Source organism: Thamnophis sirtalis, unplaced genomic scaffold, assembly GCF_051295495.1.
Source record: "Thamnophis sirtalis isolate CommonGarterSnake01/CBP01778 unplaced genomic scaffold, rThaSir2_p1.2 scaffold_7, whole genome shotgun sequence".
NCBI lineage: Eukaryota > Metazoa > Chordata > Lepidosauria > Squamata > Natricidae > Thamnophis > Thamnophis sirtalis.
In genome coordinates this window covers 10,651,374-10,679,258 of record NW_028261387.1, presented here as the reverse complement: position 1 = coordinate 10,679,258, position 27,885 = coordinate 10,651,374, and the positions used below count along the sequence as shown (strand labels likewise).

The 27,885-nt window shown below is 44.6% G+C and overlaps 1 protein-coding gene across 1 annotated transcript in view; it reads right to left on the bottom strand.

Annotated features, from left to right (window-relative positions):
* PLPPR4 (phospholipid phosphatase related 4) overlaps positions 1-26,922 on the bottom strand; it is a 52,373-nt gene extending 25,451 nt beyond the window's left edge. Inside the window, exon 1 of the mRNA XM_087719297.1 lies at positions 26,291-26,922. Coding sequence (XP_087575423.1) covers positions 26,291-26,833 — 543 coding nt within the window. The 5' untranslated portion in view covers positions 26,834-26,922. The remainder of the gene's footprint in view (positions 1-26,290) is intronic.
* Between the last annotated feature and the right edge of the window lie 963 nt (positions 26,923-27,885).

Here is a 27,885-nt window from a genome sequence, read left to right as displayed (position 1 = left end):
AAGCAGAACTCCAGAATCTTCCTCCAGCACGATTAGTAAACCCCTCCCAAATACCATGCCCTCCCTCCCCGTTTCAATGGCAGCTGAAGCAGCAGCAAAGCAGAGGCTGACATCGTGTGAATGTTAAAAAAAGGAGAAATCAGTATGGCCCTAAGAACAACAAGCGTTGCAGAGTGGAAGTGGGACAGGGGACTCGGGGCAAATTGATCGAGAAATTCTTGTGTATGCTCAATAGCTACAAATAAAAAGGCTTTGGGACCAAAATAAACACATTAGAGAGCAAGCATAGAACAGAATATCTAGGAAGCTTTTGTTTCAAGTCTTCTCTGTATCAAATTATTTGCATTGATAACCCTGGATGTGATTCAGGAAATAATGCACTGATAACCCGAGATATGATTCAGTAAGAAGTAAGCATTCTTAAATTTAAATTCCTCCATTGTGGATTAAAGTGATTTAAGTGCAGCTTAATTGTCTGTCATAACTTCATTAAAATAATGTAAATTCATAATTCTTAAGTGGGGCTAGTCACATTATTGTGTTAATTTGGCATTTGATTAAGTTTGCTCATCTCTTCTAAAGAAATGCAATTTGAGCTACAACAAAACCAAAAGATTTCAATATATGATGCGGTACGAATAGTAAAACGATGATTAAACTCTACACTGAGCACCAACATTAACTACTGCATATTTATAAGCAGTTCTCCTGCACTTCTCATCATTGTACGTCAACTTTGGAAGCCATATTAACACCGGAAGCTTCCACACTGCCACATTCTTGTGCTTGGGAAATTAGGAAGGGGGGGAGTTAGTAGAGGGAATGTATTTAGACATAATAGCATTCTTCTTTTCGGTCAAGGTCATGATATTAATGCACCTGGAGGAGGAGTGATTGAGTGATGTCTTGAGTTGGGATGGATTGTGATTGGACCATGTGATGGGCTGATGGGTGCACGGGCTGGGTTTGGGTTTTTGATTTACTGAGGGAGAATCCAGAACTCTCAGATTCGGGTTTTCCCAGATGTGCCAGTACAACTACTCAAATAAAAGGGAACGTTGACAAAATGCCTGACTCGGAGTTTTTCATTTCATTTCATTTCATTTCCCTTTATTTGTATGCCGCCCTTTTCCCTGGGGGGACTCAGGGCGGCTCACAGTTCAAAAAGGGGGGGGGGGAGGACAAACAATTTTCCAACATGAAGACAATACAACATATTAAAAAGAAAACACAACAGTCACACAATTCGGGTGGGGTTAGAATCTTAACCCCAGGCCAGCCGGGACAGCCAGATCTTTAAAGCGGCGCGGAAGGACTGGAGGGTGGTGAGGGTCCGAATCTCCACGGGGAGTTCGTTCCAGAGGGTCGGAGCAGCCACCGAGAAGGCTCTCCTCCGGGTAGTTGCCAGTCTGCACTGGCTGGCTGATGGAATTCGGAGGAGGCCTAATTGATGCAATCGTATCAGTCTAGTGGAGGTAATTGGAGTTGGGTTTTTCTGGAATGCTGACAGTATGGGTGGGTAGTTACCATAACTCTTGGGCTCTATAGCAATCCAGATAAAGGCAAATATACCAGTGGTGGGTTCTGGATCCCATCGCAACTGGTACGCTGCAATGGGGGCCGGGCATCCTTGTTGAGCACGTGCACGCCACCCAGCAACACTCAGCTGCTTGGTAGATGTTGCGCAGGCGCCGCACGCTGTGCGTGTGTGTGCAATTGGCCCATTTGCATGAAAAAGTGGTGAGGAATGCAGGCGGGCGGGTGGGCCAAACAAGTTATCATTCCAGTACAGTGGCTGCTGCTCCCCGCTACCCATACCAGGCCATACCACCATTGAAATATATATGTCCCAGGATAATGTTGCAGGATCCAATCTGAGTCAGTCACCAGGACCAGAGATTTAGTCTTCCAAGCTTCAGACTCATGCTGGAGCCCATCCTCATAGAACTTCTCTCCCACCAGAATGTGATTTCCCCCAGGTTGGATCCTGCAATCTAGTGAATCTTGTAGTTGCCCTTTCTCACAAGGTCTCTTCTCTACTTGACAGCACTCTACATAAAGATATTTCTGTCCAAGTCTGATTAAAATATTAGATAAACATACAGGGTGGAAGAATGGGGTCCTTGAAGCCACCTAGTCACACCTGGGCAATAGGAAAACCAGGTACACTCATAATCTACTTAAGAGTCTTCCCCACTCAGGTGAGGGATAAATATTTCTATTTAAAATTTAGTCACTCTAAATTTGCGTCTGTACATATTAATTGGCAAGTGCAAATTTTATGCAAATGCAGGGGTAGAATTCAGCCGGTTTGGACCGGTTCAGTCAAACTGGTAGTTCTGGCGATCAGTTGGCCCTGCCCACACGCCCCTGCTCTATTCCTATGTTTCCTTTGTTTGAAGCCCAGCTGATCGGCGCGGCAGAGCGAATTGCCGCGTCTCAGCTATTTTTCTCACCAGGTATGCAGGAAAAGGTAAGATTTAGTGCTGATTTCAAATGTACTGTGTGTGCGCGCAGTGTGCGTTTGGTGCGTGTGCGTGCATGCACAAAGCGACCCGGTGTTTACACCGGTTGAATTCCACCACTATGCAAATATCTATCTTTGTTGCTGAGGCACAAGTTGCAAATTTATCTTATAGCAATAGCAATAGCAAGCAAAGTCAATGGAGAAGCCAGATTAACTTAAAAACCGTGTTACTAATTTAACATCTGCAGTGATTCACTCTGGCAGCAAGAAAAGTTGGTAAAATGGGGCAAAATGCAGGTAACAAGTTTCTCACAGCAACATAAATTCTGGGGTCAATTGTGGTCGTAATAGCAATAACAATAGCAATAGCAGTTAGACTTATATACCGCTTCATAGGGCTTTAAGCCCTCTCTAAGCGGTTTACAGAGTCAGCATATCGCCCCCACAGTCTGGATCCTCATTTCACCCACCTCGGAAGGATGGAAGGCTGAGTCAACCTTGAGCTGGTGAGATTTGAACCGCTGAACTGCAGATAGCAGTCAGCTGAAGTGGCCTGCAGTACTGCACCCTAACCACCCTAACCACTGTGCCACCTCGGCTCTTCCTCTTGTACAGTATACTTTGGAAGGCAGAACATAAAAAAATTAGATCAGCTTTTTTTTTCCCTCCTGGAAAATTCTGAATATTAAAAATGTTTAAATTATTCCCAAAATACTCATTCGTTCATGATACAAAAAAAAAAAATCCTTCTACCAATGTTGGACAAGTTAATTCACAAATTAGAAATAAAACAAATAAAAAACCTTAAATCTTCTGACTGCAGAGAGCAATGGTCGCATTTATTTGATTTTTGCAATCATGATAGCATCAATGTAAGGTTACTGTTATTTTATCCTCAGTTCATATGGCAAAGATACACTGAGCAATTCTCTAAAATGGAATAAAATTTGAGCACCAGCAAGAGTCCAGAAATATTTTGATCTCATCTAAGAAGTTGATTAGCAATTTTTCCAACTAACAAAAGGTGCAGGTTTTTCTGAGCTACATGGATGAGCTTCATCCTTCCATCCATCCATGCATTCATCCATCCATTACTGATCAAGGCTGGCATCTGGGTTTGAAGCCAAAAATAAACTAATCCAGCAAAATTGGTGTAAAAAGAGGAGTGTTTTCAAATTCCACCTAGTATGCAAAAGCATGTAGCCATACCAGGGGTGTCAAACTGGTGACCCGGAGGCCGGATGTGCAGGCCACACCCACCCCAGCTCCGCGAAAGTCATGATATGTCACATGATGGCAACGTGATGCAGTGAGTGCGACATCCATGGTTTAGATCATCTGAGAGTTCTAATCTATATTATTCATATATTCTAAGCTGCTGGTTATGATAAATTAATAACATGCATTAAAGTTATCCAAATGTTTATCCCTCTTCTCCCAAAAGTCTATTCATCTTGCTGAAAGGCAAGTGCCTGCATACACACATGAAATTCTTTATTAGCATAAGTATTCATGTATCTAAAGTGCCACATCTGTGCTATTTTGGGGGGTATCTGCATATAGAGTTTCTAATACATGCATTTCGAATTAATTTTTGACTCATGTTATAAGCACATTGTCCTTGTAAAATTCTCATTTTGGATTTCTTGAATGCTCACTCATCCAGAGATTCAAAACAACTGACAGCCATTCATCAAAATTCATCTTAAAAAGAGGATAAAGTTTACTCTTCAGTTATTCTTGTTAGGTATAATCACAGATTGTACAGTTATAGAGACTAATTTGATTCTGAATTTAACAACGGCAGCAAGATTGTTGGTGGCGCAGTATTGAAAGAAGGAAGAATTGCCTACTATTCAAGAATGGGCGTTAAAAGTAACAAGTATGTAATATTCCAGATACTTGAAGGATCATATGTGAACATGAAATGGCTCCATTCCGATAACTGATATTCTTTACCCACTGCTAACAATCTTCTTTCAGGCCTTTCATAGAGTTTTTCCTGTCCTGCTACCTGGAAGTATTTATCAGAAGCTTGGGGCGCTGAAATTGAGATGTTCTGACAACCAAGCCCAAGATCCCAAACCTCCCTCCGATCCCATTAAGGATCTAGAGCAGGGATAGGGAATGATGGCCTTTTGGGACTTGAAGACTCAGGAATTCTGGGAGTTGAAGTCCCACAAGTCATAAAGAGGCTATTGTTCCCCAATTCTGCTCTAGAGTATTGTTTCTCAATTTTGGCAGTTTTCAGATGTGTAGAATTCAATTTCTAGAACTGAAATAGTGTAAAATGTATTTTTGGTGACTGCATGATTAAAATGATTGGTACCATTAACAGCTTAACAGCCAAGGTGGCGCAGTGGTTAAATGCAGCACTGCAGGCTACTTCAGCTGACTGCAGTTCAGCAGTTCGGCTGTTCAAATCTCACCCGCTCAGGGTTGACTCAGCCTTCCATCCTTCCGAGGTGGGTAAAATGAGGACCCGGATTGTTGGGAGTGATATGCTGACTCTGGAAACCGCTTAAGAGAGGGCTGAAAGCCCTATGAAGCGGTATATAAGTCTAACTCTATTGCTATTGCTATAGCTTCCTTAAACCACAAACTATTATTCACCCATCCATCCATGAATCAATCCATCAGTGGTGGGATTCTGCCAGTTTAACAACCGGTTCGGTGATTGTGTGTTTTGCACACCTGAACTTACCTTCCACATTACTTCTTGGGGAGTAACACAGCTGAGGTGCGGCAATCTACTCTGCCACGCCAATCAGCTGAATGGATATGGGTAAGTAAAGGGCAAGGGTAGGCGGACAGGCCAACCTGATCATCGGAGTGAACCAGTTCGCTCTCAGCTGATTGTCAGAGCTACTGGTTCGCCCAAACCGGCTGAATCCCACCCCTGCTTTCCATGTATCCATCCATCAACCTTTTTCCTGAGTATAAATGGTGAAGCATCATTACAATAAACTATGAGAAGGCAGATGCATCTCAGCTTAGATAATGTCACATGCCCTGGGGTGAATTTAAGAATTCTATGCAAGAGACCAGTTCAGGCCTTGTTAGACTATTCGTCTCTTCCCTGTAACCTGCTGCAGGGAAAGAGGGAAGAGGAATGCCAAAAAGAGAAATCTCTCAAGACTGTAATTTAGCTGTACGACACATGGAACAAAAAGGCAATTTCACATTCATGGAACAGTGTATCTGTTTCCCTTTTTGGAAATGTCACTGTCTTGGCAATTGTGGGAGAATATTGCTCAGCACCTTCCTATCCAATGCTACTGTGTGCGACATCTAGCAAACAGGAAGAAAATCTTATGCAGAAAGGAAGAAATGTTTTCACTAAACTGCCTTTAATTTTAAAATAGCTTTTTAAAAAGAACTTTGCAAATTCATATCTTTAATAAGATACCATGGTGAGGAGACAGGAACTGACATCGCAACGACATGACGTGCGATCTCGGAGCTTCTTGATCGCAGTCAATACTTTTGCCGCTGGATGGTCCTTTTGGACCTAAACTGTCCCGAAGAGACGGTAACAGGGAAGAGTACGTCTTGCTGATCTCAGGGACGTCGCAAAGTCCCTGATTGATCCTAGAGAATAACTTCTTGCCAGCGACAGAAGCGCAGCCAAAAGCTGCTGAAGTTGGGACAACTCTGGAACGGGAGGAAAATGGAAAGAGAAAGTGTGTCCATTTGGTGAGGAAATCTTATTGTTATAAAAGAGACTGCCCCGATTGCTTCACTTAAGAATTTTGTTTCTTTTAAGTCTGGAATATAAAGAAGATATAAAAGGAATACAAAGAGGATTGTAATATCAGAGGGAAAGGAAGCAACACTGCCACTTGGAGGCTGGAGGCTTGAGTCCTGGAAACATTGCCCTTTCTTTTTTTGCTTTGATCATTTTGACTTTGCACTTCTTCAGCTTGTTTATAGAGAGTGATAAGGAGAAGAAGAGACTGGACTGCCATCTGTCAGAAATGGTGTAGGGTCTCCTGCTTGGGCAGGGGGTTGGACTAGATGACCTACCATATTTTTTTGGAGTATAGGACATACCTTTTTCCCCCCAAAAGAGAGGGTGAAAATCTGGGTACGTCTTATACATTGAATACAGCATTTTTGGCCTCCTGAAACCCTGCCCCTTCACAAAAATGGACGTGCAGAGGGTTTGGGAGGCCTGCAAAGTGCTCCTGGGACCGTTTTTTGCTCATTTTCGCCCTCGCAGCCCCCAGGAGCACTCTACAAGCCTCCCAAAGCCTACACATGCCCTGTTTTTGGCAAAAAAAACCAGGCCCATTTTTCCAAAAAATGCAAAAATGCCCCCCCAGCCCCCAAGAGCACTTTGGGCAGGCCCCTCAAACTCTCCACATGACCCATTTTTCACAAAAAATGAGGTGTGCAGAGGGTTTGGGAGGCCGGCAGTGAAAAAAGAACTTTTTTTTAAAAAAAATTACCTCTTCAAAATCTTGGTGCGCCTTATACTCCAGTATGTCTTATACTCCAAAAAATACAATATAAGGTCCCTTCCAGCTGTTACTCTGTTACAGTTTGAATATCTTATTGTGAGCCTAGCTATTCCAGTCATGTTCAGTATGGATGGAACGGAAACTGCAGCCAACTGGCAAAGAGAAATCAACTTACTTAATCAAGGTGCCAATAAAAACTCCATGCCTTTTTGGCATGGCTGTTTGGGCAACAAACCCGTGGGTAAATAATGGAATTATATCTTAATTAGTGACAGGGCATCCAATTTTTTGACCAGGTCTTTCTTGGAGTCTCTGTATTCATCTGTTTGATGCCCACTTCTACTTGGTTTGGGAAGCGATGAGCTTTGACAGCAACAATAACAACAGAAATAAAATAAGAAACAAGTATTTTTGCTTTCCAAGAACAGCTGGTACCCAGTAGTATATGTAATATGAACTCCGGGCGTTATCACGTCTTATGAAAAATATATGCCTATTAATGAGAATCTGATGAACACATCTGTGGTAGAATCATAATGGATGCTTTGCTGAAATACTGTAATCAGAGAGATGGAACCTCAACCATGTAGATATAGGACCAGCTTTTTAACCTATTTATACAAATAACCTAATTTGCTTTAATTACAAAATATGAAAAAAATAGACTTTGAATTAGAATTCCACGTCAATTATGCTTGGCAATTATAAGAGGGTGAAATTGGGTATGCAAGCAAGCACATGTATATTTAATCCTCTGTTCCTACTGTCATATTAAAAATTATAATTTCCAGGGCAATTTGGGGAAATGCTCTGGAGGCCTTACGATGCCTTAAGGTTTCCAAAGTTAGCAATAGCAATAGCAGTTAGACTTATATACCGCTTCATAGGGCTTTCAGCCCTCTCTAAGCGGTTTACAGAGTCAGCATATTGCCCCCACAGTCTGGGTCCTCATTTTACCCACCTCGGAAGGATGGAAGGCTGAGTCAACCCTGAGCCGGTGAGATTCGAACCGCTGAACTGCAGCTAACAGTCAGCTGAAGTACTGCACTCTAACCACTGCGCCACCTCGGCTCTTCAAGTTTCTCTCCTGGCTGCTGAACCATTGATAGGGGCTTTTCAAAGTAACAATGGAAAATGCATCCTAGCTTGAATAAGCCAATCCTGAATTTCTCCACGAAAAGAAGAGGTTCTTAACTTTACAAAAAGTGTGTTTGCTGGATACACACGAGCTCATAATAAATACAAATATAACGTAAACCGCTCCAAACTCGATTGCAGAAAATACCACTTCAGCGACAGAATGGTCAATGCCTGGAATGCACTACCTGACTCTGTGGTTTCATCCCCAACCCCCATAACTTTAACCTTAGACAGTCTACTGTTGACCTCACCCCATTCCTAAGGTCTGTAAGGGGCGTGCATAAGCGCATCATCGTGCTTACCATCCCTGTCCTACCGTCCCCACTTATTCGTATCCATTTCCTGTATTCATAATCATGTTTATACTTATATCTGTTATCTATTAGATTTCTTTTACAACCCCCGGTATGCCCAAATATGGGAGGAAGATCACCACTTCCACTCTCTGTCCTTCGGCTCGTCACAAGAGACCATCCAGGCAGAAACCCAATATTTTTACTGTTGCCTTTTTGTTACATTTTGTTGTATTTGTGCTGATAAATAAATAAAGGGAGACTAGTATAGATCTATTTCAAGCTATTTAGCTCTCATCAGCTAGCCATACCCTTACTGGGAATTGAACCTGGGCTATATTACATACTAGGCAGATTTCTTAGCCATTAGGCCACAGGCTCTTATCCGTTATCAGCGAAGCCAGGATGAAAGGTATCTATTAGATTTCTTTTACAACCCCCGGTATGCCCAAATATGGGAGGAAGATTATATCTGTTATCTTATACATGCATGACAAAATAAATAAATTAAAAAATTACATTAACAGTAGTGAGAGTGAGATATCAATCACAAATAAAAACAAAAATTCTAGACTTCTAAGCTTCAGTGTCTTTCCTTCTTACTTTCAAGCATGTTTATTGGGGAAATATTAATTAAAAAACCCCTAAGATGTGACCCTATGAGTGAAACTCCATCCTTTTTTTTCCTGCACTGCAAGTGGATATGAAAAACAGGGAGAGTTTAGTTCACGTGACCACAGCTTAATTTTTTGACTCCCCCATCCCCAAGGATGCTTTTCATCAACATGGCCCCATTAATCATTTTAACAGGACATAACTTTTTGTAAATAGAAACTTACTCCTCTCTCAAGGCTTAAAAAAAAGGACTGACTTTGATGAAGCATAAGAAAGGATGGCAAAGCTTTTATCAGACTGACATTGTACCTCCTAAAATAGAACATCTGTGTTACCTGGGCCCCATTGAATGGGATTTGGTGAGAAAAATTGCAGGGGAGAGATTTTAGCCCCCTCAGAGAGCGCCCGCAATCTGGGAGTCCTCCTGGATATGCCGCTTAGTTTAGAAGAACACCTGACAGCCGTGACCAGGGGGGGCTTTTACCAGGTTTGCCTGGTACATCAGTTGCGCCCCTTCCTGGATCGGGATGCTCTGTGCACAGTCACTCATGCCCTCATCCTTTCTCACCTGGACTACTGTAACACTCTCTACATGGGGCTGCCCTTGAAGAGCACCTGGAGGCTTCAACTGGTCCAGAATATGGCTGCGCGGGTTATCATGGGGGCACCTAGGTGCTCCCATGTTGCACCCCTTTTAGGCGGCCTGCACTGGTTGCCGGTTGTCTTCCGGGTGCGATTCAAGGTACTAATTATGACCTTTAAAGCACTCCATGGCTTAGGCCCAGGTTACCTGCGAGACCACCTACTGCCACCGGTAGCCTCCCACCATCCAGTGCGATCCCACAGAGTTGGCCTCCTCAGGGTGCCGTCAGCCAGACAGTGTCAGCTAGCGACCCCCAGGGGGAGAGCCTTCTCTGTGGGAGCGCCTTCCCTCTGGAAATGAGCTGCCCCCGGAGCTTCGTATAATCCCCGACCTCCGGTCCTTTCGACACACCCTAAAAAGTTGGTTTTTCCAGCAAGCCAGCTTGGCCTGAACAAAATAAAATAAATGATATATTATTGTTAATTTTAATCGAGTTTTTAAAAACGTTATTGTTAATCCCAATTGGGTTTGTTTTTTGGATACTCTATCTAATTTTTAAAAAACTTTTGTAATATGTGTTTTTTTAAAATGTTGTACGCCGCCCTGAGTCCTTGGGAGAAGGGCGGCATATAAATCCAATAAACCAAACTAAACCAAACCGGTTCCACCACAAAATCGCGGAGGACAAAAGCGCGCTCGACGAAAGCGCGCATTTGACGTCATCACAGCGCGACGAAAACATCGCGCTGTGATCGAAAAATGTAAAAATAAAGCTAAAACCTTACCCTAACCCCCCCAAACCTAACCCTAAACCTAACCCTAAACCTAACCCTTAACCTAACCCTAAATCTAACCCTAAACCTAACGGTTAACGTAACACTAAACCTAACGCTAACCCTTAACCTAACGCTAAACCTAACGCTAACGCTCTAAACCTAACCCTAACCCTAACCCTTACCTTTATGTGAATCGGCTTGCTTTAATTTTAATTTTATTTCAATTTTTAATTTTTTTCGTCGTGCTGTGATGACGTCACATGCGCGCTTTTGTCGAGCGCGATTTTGTCCTCCGCGCTTTTGACGGGTCACGGCCCAAACCAAGGATAATTTCCTCCCTCCCAAACTCCCTATCCTAGGCCCTTTGAAAACACGTTGGAACAAAGTATAAATCAAGAATTTTCAAGAACTGCAGTTTGGCCTTCGTCTCCTTACAACAATTAATTTAACGACCGTTCAGTTACAATGGCATTAAAAAAAATGACTTACGACCATTTTTCACACTTACAACCATTGCAACATCCCCATGGTCACGATCAAAATTTGGGTGCTTAGCAACTGGTTCATATTTATGATGGTTGCAGTGCAGGGGTGGGTTTCTCGCCCCGTTCCAACCGGTTCAGTTGGAACGGGGCCGGTGGTGTCCTCGTGCACACGCGCGGTGCACGCATGTGTACTAGCGTCTGCGCGACGCTCCAGCTGCTCCTGGACGATTGCGCAGGTGCTGTATGTGTCCTGCGCATGCGTGGAAGCACAAAACTCGTCAAAACCGGGTAAGGACCGCGGGCGGGCGGGAGCGCCCTTCGCCGTTCCCGGAAGTTACTTACTTCCGGGTTCGGCGACCAACCAGTTCGCAGGGACCGCCGCGAACCGGTTGAAACCCACCCCTGTTGCAGTGTCTTGTGGGATTCCCTTCTGCAACCTTCTGAGAAGCAAAGTCAATGGGGAAGCCAGCTTCACTTAAGAACAGTGATTCTCAGCCTGTGGGTCGGGACCCCTTTGGGGGGTTGAACAACTCTTTCACAGGGGTCGCCTAACACCATCGGAAAACACAGATTTAAAAAAAAAATACGGAAAACATAATTTTATGGTTGGGGGTCCCCACAACATGAGGAACTGTACTAAAGCATCGCAGCATTAGGAAGGTTGTGACCCACTGCTTAAGAACCATCTTACTAACATATCACCTCAGGGGTAGGATTCAGCTGGTTCGGGCAAACCGGTAGCACTGACGATCAGCTGAGAGTGAACCGGTTCGCTCTGACGATCAGGTTGGCCTGCCCACGGGCTTTACTTACCTGTACAGCCTCAGCTGATTAGCGCAGCGGAGCGGATTGGTGCGCCTCAGCTGTGTTACTCACCTAGAAGTAACTTGGAATGTAAGTTTTGGTAAAACTGCGCATGTGCACGCAGTGAAACACGCGATCACCGAACCGGTTGTTAAACCAGCAGGATCCCACCACTGAATCACCTGCATTGATTTGCTTAACAACAAAAAAAGTCATAAAATGGGGCCAAAGTCACTTAACAAATGTTTTGTTTAGCAAGAGAAATTTGGGGTTCAATTATGGTCATAAATCAAGGACTACCTGTATGTGACCTCAAAAGAAGAGGACCACCATTGTAGGGTTTCTTTGATTCCTTCCTGTTGTAGTTCTAATAGCATTATCTCTAGACATAAATTGTCTGCTTTTCTCTCTTCTTCTTTAGAAGGCAACCACAAAACGCTATGTGTCTCTGAACATATTTATTTGCTATAGGGGCATATTAAACTTTTCATCATAAACCAAAAGATATCCACTCAGGCTATTCAATCAGTGCATTAAATTAGATTTTGAAGTACCCCTAAGGAGTAGTAAAATATTATGAGTCACACAGCATGTAGAAATGAAGTTCGCATAGGTTCTTTCTCCCCCTAGTGAAAGACCCCAGAAGAATAGCCTTTGGCCTATCATTCAAGCAGTGCAGCGTGTGTTCACACAACCTCTTTAACTAGGTCAAGGAAAGATCTAACAGCATGTGAAACTTAAGTTTATTTTAACTTTGATTTGTCTTTGCAGGCCATTTTCTTACTTTACGTGCAATATATTGGCGAAGGCTGCAATTTTAGTGCTATGTCTAGATGTAGAAATGAGGCACATTGTTGTTATTTTCAGAGGTGCTTAAAATGTCTAGCAGAAACTATTCCCATTAAATAGAAATACTATGTGCAAAAATATATGTGTTTTCCAAAATAGCCTGAAGAGTTTTAAAATGCACAGCCAATGTGCTAGAGTTGTTAAGATGCTGGACAAGGAGGATCGAGACAAATTTAATAAATTATAATAGTAACAACCCAAGTTATCTCAACCACTGATACTCATTGGGTTACTTTCTCCCAATCCACCTGGTCATGGAGGGGAGTGGGAGGGATGAAGGAGGAAGCACTGTTATATAGCCATGAGCTCCTATTACAACAGGTGGGATATAAATTTAATAAATAAAAACAACAACAGTTAAATGACTGCAATATTTCAGTTGAAGTTCTGACTTGGTGCTGAAAATTCTCTGTATCATATAATGCAACATTTGGCAGTTAAAATGCTGGCCTGATCTTGGCAATGTGGGGTTTAATCCCTATCCTTCTGTTCTTTTTCTCTATAGCCTTGAACCTTCCTCTATCCTTTTAACCTTCCTCTACAACTTGTGACAATCAAAACCCATCTGGAGAATGCAAATCAGATTTCAGTATTATACATTCATCAATGCTCCTTGTTTATTCTAATAGTGTGAGAGATGGTGCTTAACAAGAGGGAACTGGGGTGATGGACCACATTGAAGTGGTAGGCAAGGAGGGAAGCACATTCGAGAAAAAGGGACAAGACAAGAGACAGCTGAAGATGGATAGAGGCAGAGGTAGAAAATAAAGATAGCCACCCAGGACCAATCTCTCTATCCGTTAAAGTAAATGTAGTAAAGCTTTAGTCTGGCAAGATTCTGTCTGTTGGATGTAAGCAAACAAAAAACTGTACATTAGCTGGAGTGTTCTGAGTGGTTCTTGGGCTAAGCCTGAGAAATACACTGCAATGTAATAACAAAAGGACACCTTTACTGTTCACAAGATAATAAAACTTTCCAATCCCATGTTTCTTGATCCTGTAAGATATTGCCAATGCTTTTAAAATAAGAAAACCAGTGTGTGCGTGTGCGTGTGTTTGTGTTGATGTTGTATGTAGGCATATCACAACAGCTTATTGGCTCAGGAATTCTGGAAGCTGAAGTCTACACATCTTAAAGTTGCTAAGGTTGAGAAACACTGCTCTACATACATACATACATAACTGTTGTGGCCCAGGAGGAGCTGTTGGAGCTACCACCAGACTCTGACAGCGAGGGGCCCTATGAGTCGGCTTTGGAGGATGTGGAGGACCCTGGACAGGGTTCCGACTCCGAGCAGGGCACAGAGAGGCTAGTTGGCCACCAGGAGACGCCTGAGCCTTGGACCAGTGGGGAGGAGACAAGGGAGTGTGATCCGGACATCAGCAGTGGGGAGGAGCCAAGGGAGTTGTTCCTAGATGCCTGGCACCGGAGAGCTAGTAGGCGTAAAGAACAGTTATGCAGTTACAGGAGGTAATTGCACTCAGCTGGTGGTCATTAGGTTCCTCTCCAGACTATAAAAGGAATGCTTGTGCACACGCCCCTTTTGCAGAAGTCAACATATTAACTAATGTTGGAGAACTGTGGTGTTAGCTTGGCAGGCTGGATTGCTGCCAAGGCTTGTCTGTGCTAGATGGCTGCCAAGGCTTATCTGTGCTGGATTGCTGCCAAGGACCTGTCTGTCTGTGAATAAATTCCGTAAAGTATCTTTGGCTCGGAGTGCTTTGGTGTGGGCCGAGGCGGGGTCACAACACATAGCCTACGGTATATTCACAAATTAGATGTCCACATATTATTCATGAACTAGACCTCTCAGTGGCAGACACTGCAAGAGCCGAATGGTGAAGCACAAAAGGACATCTTCAAAATAGTATCTAGGGGACACAGACAACTGAAGAACCTTTCACATTTTTCTGTAAATTTTACCAGAGACCATTCCTCTCTACCAGTACTCAATAGGCAAGGGAGAGCAGTTACAAACCTATTCATTTCACAACATGCCATGCAGAGCAAGGCGTCTGCTTTATTTATATGACTGATCCATTTTCAAGAGTTGCAATTTTTCCTCTCCCTCTGTCAGTACAGCTACACAGTTAAAGTGATACCCAGAGACTAATGTTGCAGTTGCAAGCTCAGATGGTTTTCAAATAGCATTAGATAAGTTCACAGGGGATAAACCTAACAGTAGCTATGAGTTACGGTGCCCATATGTTATCCTCCAGGATTGGCAGCTGGGGAACAGCAGCAGTAGAGGGCTGACAGCCCTATGTTTTCTGGGTCTTCTTGCAGGCATGCAGTTGATTTTTGTGGAGAACTCAGCTGCTAATTGGATGCAGAAGGCCACTTCCAAGGTTCTTACAGATGAGTAACAGCTGTCTAGTCCTTGAAATTTCTTGAAACTATAATTATGGGATGGATTTCAGTGTACTTGTGCATGTAAAGATATCTAAAAGAATTCTTATGAATTCAACCAAGCTATAAATTACTAGAATGTTTGGAGAATTTAGTTATTTATTTATGTAATTTCTACCCTGGTCCCAACTCTGACTAGGTTACAAACGGTTAGAAGCACAAAACTCCCAGAACACAACCAGCATCCAAAACAAAATAAATGAAGCCAAATGGATAGTCTTTTCAATTTTGAGTGGGCTCATTGCATAGTCTAATTGCCCAGAATCTCCAAACTAGGCAACTTTTAAGAGTTGTGGACGTCAACTCCCAGAATTTCCCAAGCAGCATGTCTGGTTGAGGAATTCTGAGAGCTGAAGTCCACAAGTCATAAAGTTGCCAAGTTTGGAGACCCCTGGTCTGGCCTAATGCCTGGAAGAAAACCTAGTGAGGTTGAGATTAGAACCGCTGAACTGCAGATAACAGTCAGCTGAAGTGGCCTGCAGTACTGCACCCTAACCACTGCACCACCTTGGCTCAGTAAAATGATAACCAACACTTTGAATTACATCTGGAAGCTTATAATGGGCAGCCAATGCAGCATTATCATCACTGCCATGATAAATTGAATCAGGAAAATTATTTGGACTGCATTGTTTTAAAGACATCTGGTTTACTGAGCTATTATATTATGTTATGCTTAAGTCTGTTCATATTAATTGGCATTCATGAAGGGCAGTCTAAAACTAATTTCAATGAACAACAATAACGCCAATATATTTGGTACACAGGAAAGCCTTTGCAGAAGGCTAAAAATAACCCCTACCCCAAATAAGTGGATCTGTCAGTGAAACTTCTTGAATCAAAGCAGAGGTGGGCCGAACCGGTAGTGCCCCGGAGCAGCTGAGAGCAAACTGGTATGGTGGCTCTTTTGGCCCACCTGCCCGCGCTCTATCGTGACCTGACAATTGCGCAATAGACATATGCGCACCGACAAAATAGCGCCGATTAAAACGTGACGTCAAAATCGCGCTGACAAATTCGCGATGATAAAATTGCGACGACAAAAGCGCAATGACAAGCACAATAAAATTGAATTTTTTTTTAGGGTTAGAGTTAGGGTTAGGGTTATAATGTACGTATACGCGTCCCACTATGTTAAAGGCCCAGCACACTCACTGGGCTGTCTATAGTTTATTGATAACGCAATTTTGTCGGCGCGCATTTGTCGGCGCGCTATGGTCAAAAATCAATTAGCGATTTTGATGGCACTCATTTGTCCATCGCGGTTTTGTCGGTGAACTGCGCTCTATACCTGTTTTTATGGCAAAAGGCAAATTGCGCATGTGCAGTGCCTGAGTAAGCCCCGACGATCAGGTGGTTTTCGTAGGGGCAGTGGATTGAGCATGCACGCGCATGAACAGAACATGCTTGCGATCAGCAAACCAGTAGTGAAGATAAGTAAATAAGATAAGTAAACCCACCACTGAATCAAACGTATGTAATCTAGGGCCACAATCCATCCTCAGGCTTGCTTTATTTAATTTCTCCACTGCTATTTGGGATGTTAAATCTGCAATGTAAAAGATGACAGCACCAAAGCTTAATTTTAACTTCAGAGAATTCCTGCTTTCACTGGAGCCTACTTTAAAATTTGTGAAGTAAGTTATTAATATATTTGGATGAGGGAGAGAGTTGCTCAAACTCTAGAAATTATCGGGCACAGTGGAATTTAGAGGGCTCCAATAGGACTCTGTAAGCAATACTGTGATGGTGATTAGTTTGATTTCCTAGGCAGTGTGTTTCCCCTGACGCACAATTTAAGGTGTTTAAATTGTGTTCTGTCCATTCCCTTCTCTATCTGGAACTGGATTCTGGCTAGTATATCCATGATGGTGAACCTATGGCATGCGTGCCAAAGGTGGCATGCAGAGCCCTCTCTGCGGGCACGCGAGCAGTGCCCCAGCTAAGCTCCACCGCGCATGCACGTGGACCTCCTGCCAGCTAGTTTTCGGGTCTCTGCTGCGCATGTGCAGGGGGGGGCAGGGTGCATGAGGGGTACTTATGGACATCTGCGGGACCGCCTCCTGCCATATACCTCCCAACGACCCATAAGATCTCACAGGCTGGGCCTCCTTCGGGTACCGTCGACGGGGCAATGCCGGTTGGCGACTACTCGGGGGAGGTCTTTCTCTGTAGCTGCCCTGGCCCTGTGGAATGATCTACCCGCAGAGATCCAGACCCTTCCCACTCTCTCGGCCTTCCGGAAAGCCATTAAAACCTGGCTGTTCCGGCAGGCCTGGGGCTGTTGACCCCAAAATACGGTCCAGCCCCACTTAGAACGGAGTGCATGGTGTGTTTTTTAAATCTATCTTTTCTTTCCTTCTATTTTATTTTTTCTTGATTTATTCTGTACTGTAAGCCAGTGTTTCCCAACCTTGGCCACTTGAAGATGTCCGGACTTCAACTCCCAGAATTCCCCAGCCAGCATTCGCTGGCTGGGGAATTCTGGGAGTTGAAGTCCGGACATCTTCAAGTGGCCAAGGTTGGGAAACACTGCTGTAAGCCGCCTGGAGTCCTATGGGATTGGGCAGCATATAAATGTTATTAAACTTAAACTTAAACATATGCACATGCACGGGAGGGCAGGGGAGGACGGGGGGGGTCGCACATGCATGCGGGGGAAGGGGATGTGTGTAGGCCCGGGGGCATGCAGGGGCATCACACATGCATGCACAGGGGGTGGGGTGCACATGGGTGGGGGTGTCGTGTGCATGTGTGCTTTGCATTATGGTCATGTGCAACTGCACATGCTTTTGGCACACAGCGACAAAAAGACTATCCATCACTGTAGTATATAGTATTAGGTTTGCTGGAAGAAGCTTTCTCTAGATTTCTTGCTTTGCTCTGAAATAATTTCCTGAAATAATTCATTTGATTACACGCACACATGTACACGTACACACACACACACACACTTTACCTTCTGTGATACTGCTACCACAGCCGCATGTTCAAATTGAAGAATCAAGATACCAATTTGCTTCCAAGCATATAGTTCATATAGCTTTGATTCATCAGCATCTCACTTCCAAGAAACTTGGAACGTTTTTTTTCCCCTTGACTCATAGCAACAGAAACAATGGAGCTAATTCTTCATTTGTAGATGAGAAAGGTATTTCTATTCCCAGATCGCCAGGCTGTGCAACCTGGATACTTTATTTGAATGTTTAACTTGGCTGAATTAGAGATGACGAAGCTCCCTTGGTTCCTCCCGGGATCCCATCCTTCTGCCGTAACTCTTTTTTTTCCTTCTCTCTTGTGCCATGCACAAAAGCTGACAAAAGCAGATGAAATGGGTACGAGCAGGTGAGAAAATCTCTTGGCACCTCAACTGCCAGTACAAAAGTAATTATAAATAAAGGTCAAATCCCTAATTTGCAAACTAGCAATCTTCAATTATAGTCCGGGTTGAACTCCACTTAAAAGTGGATCCAGCTGATTTCAGGACATCAGATCAAATAATCATGCCATCCTTTTTATATATATATATATATATCTTCCTCCTGGAAAGGTAGATACGGCCAAGTTCCTTCTCAGTCCCCATTTTCATCTATCCCACTAGATATGAATGTGAGTCTTGGAATAAGACATGTTTCATATAACAACTGGCATGTATTACAATTAGACAGAATATAAACAGGGGTGGGATTCAGCCGGTTCGGACTGGTTCAGGCGTACCGGATGCTAATTTTACATCTGGTTCGCCAAACTGGTAGTCGGAAGGACTGGTTGGCCCTTCCCACCCCGCTTCTCCCCTCCTAGGAGTCTCTACATGGCCCATTCATCATGCAGGTTAAGTGCAGGACCCACATCGAGGTTCTGGGAGTGCGAAAAAATGGGCCTCCCAGAGGTCCGGAAACTGGCCCGTTTCCAGCCTCTGGAGGGCCTCCAGAGCCTGGGGGAGGCTGTTTTCGCCCTCCCGGAGTCTCGGAAAAAGCCTTCGGAGCTTGGGGAGGGTGAAAATGCCCCCCTCCAGGTGTGGTGCAGGAGACCGATTAGGCCATGCCCCTCATAGCCACACCCACCCCGCAACTGGGCAGAAAACCGGTTGCTAAAAATTTTCAATCCCATCCCTAAGTATGAGGTTGAGTGAAATGAATTGCCTCTGTAATGGTTGGTGATATTCATCTTGAATCAAGAATTAACACACAGCCAGCCTATAAGTAGTTCCAATTATAGGATGAGAGAGAACTGAAGCTCTCCACTTTCTTAATTCCAGAAGTCTTCAGTCTTAACTTGAGAGAATCCATTCCACTAAATGCACACACTGAAGAAGAGAGAATTCTAGGCACATGCTAGGTGGGGATTTTCAAAGTTTTCTCAGGCAGCAGAATCTCTGATCAATAGATAAAACTCTAGTAAAGGAAAATTATTAGACTGAGTAAAGTAAATAAATAATTTTTTTCTGGTAGTACTCGACTTACGGCAAAAGTTGAGCCCCAAACTTTTGTTGCTAAGTGAGACATTTCTTAAGTGAGTTTTACCCCATTTTACAACATTTCTTGCCTCAGTTGTTATTTAACCCGGTTGTTAAGTGAATCTGCCTTCCCCACTGACTTTGCTTGTCAGATTGTGATTGTGAAAAACGGTCATACGTCACTTTTTTTCACCGCCATTGTAACTTTTAACAGTCACTAAATGAACCGTCGTAAGTCGAGGACTACCTGTATTACTATTATTACGTTTATTGTGTCACAGAAAACCACCCATCTCTCATGGAACTATCGTTTGCACAAAATATATATAGCACATTTTGCTACAGCTCACGCCTTTGTTTCCACAGGCCTAAACGAGATAAATGAAGCTGTTCACTTTCACTCAAACCGAGTGTACAATTTATAATTCCAGAATTGAAGCCTGTTCTGACCCCCCTCGTTCCACACCCAAGCACACTCCGAGTCAAAGATAAGTTATGGCATTTAATTAACAGACAGACAGGTCCTTGGCAGCAAACTGGCACAGATAATCTTGGGCAGCAATAAACACAGATAAGGTTTGGCAGCAATCCAGCCTTCCAAGCTTCTAACATTGTTCTCCAACATTCGATCCTGTGTTGACTTCTGCAAAGAGGGGTGTGTGCCCAAGTAGCCTTTTTATAGTCTGGAGAGGAGCCTAATAACCACCAGCTGAGTGCAATTACCTCCTGTAACTGCGCAACTGTTCCTTACGCCTATTAGTTCTTCGATGCCGGGCATCCAGAAACAACTCACTACTGGCATCCGGCTCACTCCCCCTTGTCTCCTCCTCACTGGTCCAAGGCTCAGGTGCCTCATGGTGGCCAACCAGCCTCTCTGCGCCCTGCTCGGAGTCGGAACCCTGTCCAGGGTCCTCCAAATCCCCCAGAGCCGACTCATAGGGCCCCTCGCTGTCGGAGTCTGGTGGCAGCTCCAACAGCTCCTGCTGGGCCACAAGAGATACCCTTCTGTGTGTGTTGTAGGACAACTCCAATGACCATCATCTGGCTTGATCAATGGCCACCACTGTGCTTTTCTTTTGTGGCACATGAAACAGGGGACGGGATCTGTCACACTGAGCTTTTGAAGTGGCATTATTCGAATGAGAGTTTAAGTTGGCTTAAGGAGAAAATTACTGTTCAAGAGGAAAGGAGAAAATATATAGATCAGTGATGGAAAACCTTTTCAGCACCGAGTCCCCAAACTGGAAAGTGTGTGCATGTGTGTGCACTGCAGCACCAGAAACCTGAATACCAGCTGGCCGGCGTTCACATGCTTGTTTTTTGCACCATTTTTTGGGATGTTTTTGCCTGAAAACAACCAGAAAAACAGCCTGCTTTTTGGCTATATTTGGGGAGCGTTTTCAGGACGTTTTCCAGCACCCGCAAAGACCAGCTATGCATGTGTGCATCGGAAACCAGAAGTGCAGCTGGAAACGGCATGCGTGCCCACAGAGAGCGCTTTGCGTTCCCCCTCTGGCACGCGTGCCATAGGTTCGCCATCACAGCTATAAATAAAGCTGGAACATGAATTGGAGTGATGAAAAAATCTATCATTTTCCTATAGCCAAATATAGTAAAATTACTAGTACAGGATTTTGAGTATGTCAACCAGGGGCCCATGACTTAATTGGAATTTGAAAAAAAAAGGAAGATTATCCAATATGCTCTTCTAAAACCCTAAAAAAATTGGGGGGTGGGCTCCCAATTAAATTCTAGGAGCAGAATCTAATGTCAATTCTAAGTAAATAGACAGATTTACCTCCAAGAAAAAGAAGACACTGTTGTTCAATCTTATGAAAATGATCTGCTGGTATCAGTGGGGGGTTTCAACATTTTTTAGAACCTCTTCTGTAGGTGTGGCCTGCTTTGTGGGAGTGGCTGGCCAGCCATGTGACTGGGTGGGCATGGACAAGTTGTAAAATGTGGTGAAACTCACTTAACAACGCTCTTGCTTAGCAACCAAGAAAAAATGTTGTCTTCTAATGATGTATCATGAGTATTTGTCACCAGAGAAATTGTGTAGAATGTGTAAAGGTATTTTGAATCCTTGCTGGAAAGGTGAACAACATGAAGGGACATTTTATCATGCAAAAATGACAAAAAATACATATATATCAATTAAGAAGGTTTTCAAGGTTAAAGAACAAACGAAACCAGAGTGTTTTCTGTTGGGACTAATGGACAGGTAACTAGAAAAAAGTCATGGAACTAGTTTTTTAAATATATGATAACATCAATGAGACTATTATATGCTCGAAACTTGCCTGCGATGGAGGAACGGTGGGTGAAGAGGTTCCACCACAAAACCGCGTTCAACTAAAGGGCGCTCGACGAAACAGCACAGGGCGACAACAGCGCAGAGACAGAAGCACGTTGTAAACGCTAAACCTAAAATTAACCCCTAAACCTAACCCCCCTAAACCTAATCCTAAACCTAACCCTAAACCTAACCCTTAACCTAACCCTAAACCTAACCCTTAACCTAACCCTAAACCTAATCCTAACCCTTAACCTAACCCTAAACCTAACCCTAACCCTTAACCTAATCCTAACCCTTAACCTAACCCTAAACCTAACCCTAAACCTAACCCTAAACCTAACCCTTACCTTAACTTGCTTGCTTTCAAAGCGCTATTTAAAGCGCCCTTCTTTCTCCGCGCTCGCTGTTGTCGCCCTGTTGATGACGTCAGCGACGCGGTTTAATCGGGCGCGCTTTAGTCGAGCGCGGTTTTGTCGTGCCACTGGGTGAAGATGATGGAACTTGCAGAGATGGCTAAATTAACTTATTTGATCAGAGAGAGAAAAAACAATATCTACATTTATGGCTGACTGGAACCTCTTACAGACTTTTTTCACGATAGAAAAATAGGAACTTATAATTGTATAATAGAAAAAGTGAACATTTTATAATCTTAGAGTAAAAGACAGTTTTGTATTTGTACTTATTACATTTAATAATATGTTTGCTACAAAGGAAATTGGAAGCTTCTTTCTTTTCATACTTTTTTTCCACTTTTTTTGCCTTTCTCCCGTCTTTTATTTACTATTTATTAGTTTGTGTTAGTTTTTATGTCCTTTGTAAAACTTACTATTAAAAATTATAAACAAAAAAAATGTTGACCTCTGTATTCATTATTTTGAGGATTCTTGCGTTCTTGTCACTCTTAATTGTGCATTGTGCTAGCACACTTTTAAAAAAAATATTTCTTTTGCAACTTTCCAATCTCCAAAATTTCCTAGTTGGCTGCCTTGTTGAGCTAGTTGCCTTTTGTGAAACAACAGCCAGCAAATGTGTTTCTTTTTCTCTTTATATTGTGCAATAGAGTGAAAATTTAATATTTGCTTTCCATGTATACAATGTAGTGCATTACAATGTGTGTTAAATGAAGTCAAAAGGCATTTTAGACAAATTTTAGTTCAGCTGGAGTGCCACATCCCTCAATGGACATTATTTTGAAAGACAATGTTAAACAAGTCAATTCAGATCTTCCTTTTTTCTTCCCTAAAGAGGCAAAATACAGAAAATGACTTCCCAGTGCTGTAAACTTCTGTGCTGCTGTTTAGGAGAACACAGAACTATTATAGGCACTTTTACACATTGTTGAATTCCCATGTGTCCATCATATCACTTAGTTCCCGTCAAGTGTCAGGACACAGAGACCTTGATTTTTACACTCATGTTGCATCAAGTCTTAAAAAAATATCCTAAAACCAAGAAAGAACTGCACTTACTGTATCTAAGCTCTGCTTATTTGAGTGTTTTTTTTCTCTCTGAATGCATCTGAAGGGTCGAAATCCCTCAACACTGCAATTTTAAGTTATAATGTGAGATTCTGACCATTAAACTGAAGCTCCAGACATAGACATTCACAAAGAACCAACCTTTCCAGAGAACTTTCCTTAAAGTTCCTTTCAAGTAGCTGTTTCCAGATGTTCCCCTCAGCCTTGGTAGTGCATGATAGTCATAATGTAGAAATATGTTCTTCTCAAGAAAGTAAAAACAGACTTTGGATGAGTGCGGAATACAGGAAGATTCTTAATTATTCAGTTTCTATTTCTTGTTCGTAAGGAATCAAAGAGAGATTGAGGAGAAGGAATGGAAATACATTCCTCTCAATTTCCCCTTTGAAAACATCAAGAAGCTTGGAAATTTCTATATGGATGCATGGATGGACAGATAGATATACTAAGACAAACATACATCTGTACTTACAAGTTGGGTGGACTTTGTGACTTTTCAGAACATTCATAAAAAGTAGCACAGCTATTTGGATTTATTTTCAAAGCACCCTTTTCATCTGAATCACTTTCCAACACCTCTCCATCCTTCCTTCTTCAGCACTGCTATTACTACGGTCCTTGTTTCAAACTCACAAACATATAAATCACTCCCTGGTTCAGATATTGATGGTCACTGACGAGAGTATTGGTCAAACTGTTAGAGAGTAACAGAGTTGGAAGGGACCATGTAGGTCATTTAGTCCAACCCCCTGCCCAAGCTGGAGACCCTACACCATTTCTGACTAAATGGCAGTCCAATCTCTTCTTGATTTATTTATGATTTATGATTTTATTAACATTTATAGGCCACCCTTTTCCCTGAGGGGACTCAGGGCGGCTTACATAAAATAGGGAGGGGGGGGTACAAAACAATAAACATAAAACAATACATGAGAGTAAAATAGTACACAACATTCATTCATCATCCGGGTGGGGAGAGATTGTGGTCTTTATCCCCAGGCCTGACGGGATAGCCAGGTCTTAAGGGCTGTGCGGAAGGTCTGGACGGTGGTGAGGGTACGAATCTCCACGGGGAGATCGTTCCAAAGGGTCGGAGCTACTACTGAAAAGGCCCTCCTCCATGTGGTTGCCAGTCGACACTGACTGGCAGATGGAACTCGGAGGAGGCCTAATCTATGCGATCTTATTGGTCGCAAGGAGGTAATTGGCAGGAGGCGGTCTCTCATTGAAAGCCTCCAATGATGAAGCTCCCACAATCCCCGAAGGCAAGCTGTTGCATTGGTTGATTGCTCTCCTTGTCAGAAAAATTAACCTTATTTCTAGGCTGAATCTCTCCTTGATCAGCTTCCATCCATTAATCCTTGTCTCTGTGAAACCGCTATTGACTATCACCGAAAATGCCCCCTTGCAAGAATACCCAAACCTGCACTATTGATGCGACTCATACAGGGACAGCACATAAGTCAATGCTTGCGGGGAAAACTTTTTCCTAAGTTGCTCTGTGAGTTACTTTGAAAAGGAAGGCGCCGGTTGAGTGGCTTCCATGTGTCAATCCATGGGTCACCTCTTGCTGAGCTCTTTCAATAAACAGGGATAGAGAGGGTGGGAGAGAGGATTGGAGGCAGGAGGAGAACGAAGGGAGGGAATGTATTGGGAGAGAGGAGTGATAGAGGGGGAGGGGAAGTAGGGAAGTAGAGGGGAATGTTGGAAGGAAGAACGAAAGTTGGAGGGGGGCGAAAGAGGGTGTATTGTGGGTCAAGGTGGTATATTGGGTTTGTATTTTGGGGGGTATTGTCGACAAGAGGGAGGGCTGTGTTTATTGTTCAATGTTATATGCCCCGGTTCTGCACAGTATACATGTGATTGTACGAAAGGAAATGGAAATAAAAACATATTTACAAGAATGTGGGATGTAAATAAAAAAAAATTAAAAAAATAAACAGGGATATCTGAATTCCTAGTCTGCCTGCACTGCAGAGGTGGCGCAGTGGTTAGAGTGCAGTACTGCAGGCTACTTCAGCTGACTGCTAGTTCAGCAGTTCGGCTGTTCAAATCTCACCAGCTCAGGGTTGACTCAGCCTTCCATCCTTCCGAGGTGGGTAAAATGAGGACCCGGATTGTTGTTGGGGGCGATATGCTGACTCTGTAAACCGCTTAGAGAGGGCTGAAAGCCCTATGAAGCGGTATATAAGTCTAACTGCTATTGCTATTGCTATTGCTATTGCAAGGGCCTGTACATTACATCACCGGAAGAGCCGAAGAGAATCCTTGTGCAGCAGAAATAAGGTATCACTCACACACACATGCACACACGCAAGCCCCAGCAGATCTTTGGCAAAATAAACTACAAAATTACACCTTACTTGGTTGGCTTGCTATGATGAAGCTATGCATGTAGCTTTGACCAACTACAGAAAGTGCAACCACCCTCTCAGCACATCCCAAATATCGGAAGCATCCCCAAATATCCTAGGCCTAAGTCAAAAAGGGCCTCCCAACCCTGGTTGTTTATGTATCTGCATCATTTACTTTCAATTATGCCACCTCCAATTCATTGGACGTCCCATCCTTTTTTATTTCCCTTGTTCTTTTTTAGCTAATCATATATGCTTGGCATAAGCACAACACAACCTCCCCCCCCTCTTTTTTTCGTCTGACAGCCACATTGGGGGATGATACCCCGCGCACGTGATCCTGATCTCATCGCGCTGCACCCCCTTTTCCGTTTGCAACCCCCCCCCTCAATGAAGGAGGTGGAGTTTCCAAGGCAGGTGGACGAGGACGGGCCAAGCTTCCAAATCTCCGCGGGGAGATTTCGGGAAGATGGGTCTCCCCCTCCCTTCCCTCTGAATCCAAGACCAGGTGCTGGAGACAATCGCTCAGACGATGCCCGCTGGGCACGTCGGACAAGACACAGACACCCCCCCCCCGCCCTCGCCGTTTCCAACCTGCGTCTACCCATCTTGACATCCCCATCACCACCATCAGTTCAACCTCGCCGCGGTTGCGCTAAGGCGCGCTTCGTGCGCCTCCGAGGCGCAGCCCCGCTAGTGGTCTCCCGCGGACGGTTGCTCTTTTGGGGCCGGGGGTTTCGGCATCCCCAGCGCGATCGGAGGCCCCCCGGCAGTCTCCCACCTCCCCTCCCCTCGAGCCGCGCCAGCAGCCTTACCTCCACGAAATAAAAGCAAGGCAACAGGGTGACGCTTTCCTTGGTGGTGGTGGCGGCGGCGGCTTTGCTTTTGGGCCTCTCCTTGGCGGACATGCTGATCACGGGGCCGAGGTGGGGAGCCGGGGCGGGCGCGGGCGGCGGCGGCAGCGCGTTAGCCAGAGAGGCCGGGACGCTGCCGGGAAGCCTCCCCGCTCGGCTGCCCCAGACCCGCGCGGTGATGTCACATTCCCCCGGGGCCACCTCTCGCCGGGGAAGGAGCGCGCAGCCCAGCACTTCTTCCTCTCTCGGCGGCAGCAGCAGCAACAAGCCCCCTTGCTCGCCGCCACCGCCGCCGCCGCCGCCGCCGCCAGCGCTGCACGGCCGGCTTCCTCTGCCGCTCTCGGCCACCAGCCGCCGGCTCTCCTCCTTCTCCAAAGCGGCGGCGATCAGAGCCTCCTCTTGCCCGCCGCCGCCGCCGCCGCGGTCCAAGCCGGGATAGACTCCTGGCTTACATCGAGCCGCGGTGGTAGCTCTCGCAAGCCGGCTTTTTCGTGCAAGATTCATAGATCTGACGTCAAGGAACCTGCTCCATGAGAAATTGGGGAAGGGGCTCCCGGCTGTCTACATGGTGATAAAGCTGGGAGAAGGAGAAAGGGAAGGAGAAGAGGAGTAGGGGGAGAGGGAGAGGGAAGAGGAGGAGGCTGGCGAGCCAGAGAGGAAGCGGGCGGGGGGAGAGCGATGCAGCCCCCTTAACCCCTTCCCTCTTTCGTCTGAACGCATTATTGGGTGAAGATTTACGGAACGTCAGGGAAGGGAGGGGGGCGAGAAATGGGGAGGGGGTAATCAGCACAGCGAGGGAGGGAGGGAGGGGAAGGGGGCGTGGCGAAAAGCTTTTTTTCCACAGGTGGCGTTTTTGGGAGGGGGGAGAAGGGAGCCGTGGATGTCGGCAATATCACTGGCGGATGCGATCGTTTGCCTTTCTAGACACAGCCCTCTGATTGGGCACGGCGGGGCCCGTTCGCCCAATGAGGTACATTTCATTCCTTCCAGAAATAAATAAATAAATATATTGCCTTTGTGCTGATATATATATGGAGGGGGGGGGTGTTGAGGACAGTGGTCTCCAATCTTGGCAACTTTAAGACATGTGGACTTCAACTCCCAGAATTCCTCACCCAGCTTTTCTTAGCAGGGGGGTTGGGGGTTGGTTGTTGAGGACAGTGGTCTCCAACCTTGGCAACTTTAAGACTTGTGGACTTCAACTCCCAGAATTCCTCAGCCAGCTTTGCTTAGCAGGGGGTGATGGTTGTTGAGGACAGTGGTCTCCAATCTTGGTAACTTTAAGACTTGTGGACTTCAACTCCCAGAATTCCTCAGCCAGCTTTGCTTAGCAGGGGGGGGGGGGTTGGTTGTTGAGGACAGTGGTCTCCAACCTTGGCAACTTTAAGACCTGTGGATTTCAACTCCCAGAATTCCTCAGCCAGCTTTGCTTAGCAGGGGGTGGTGGTTGTTGAGGACAGTGGTCTCCAACCTTGGCAACTTTAAGACCTGTGGACTTCAACTCCCAGAATTCCTCAGCCAGCTTTGCTTAGCAGTGGGGGTGGTGGTTGTTGAGG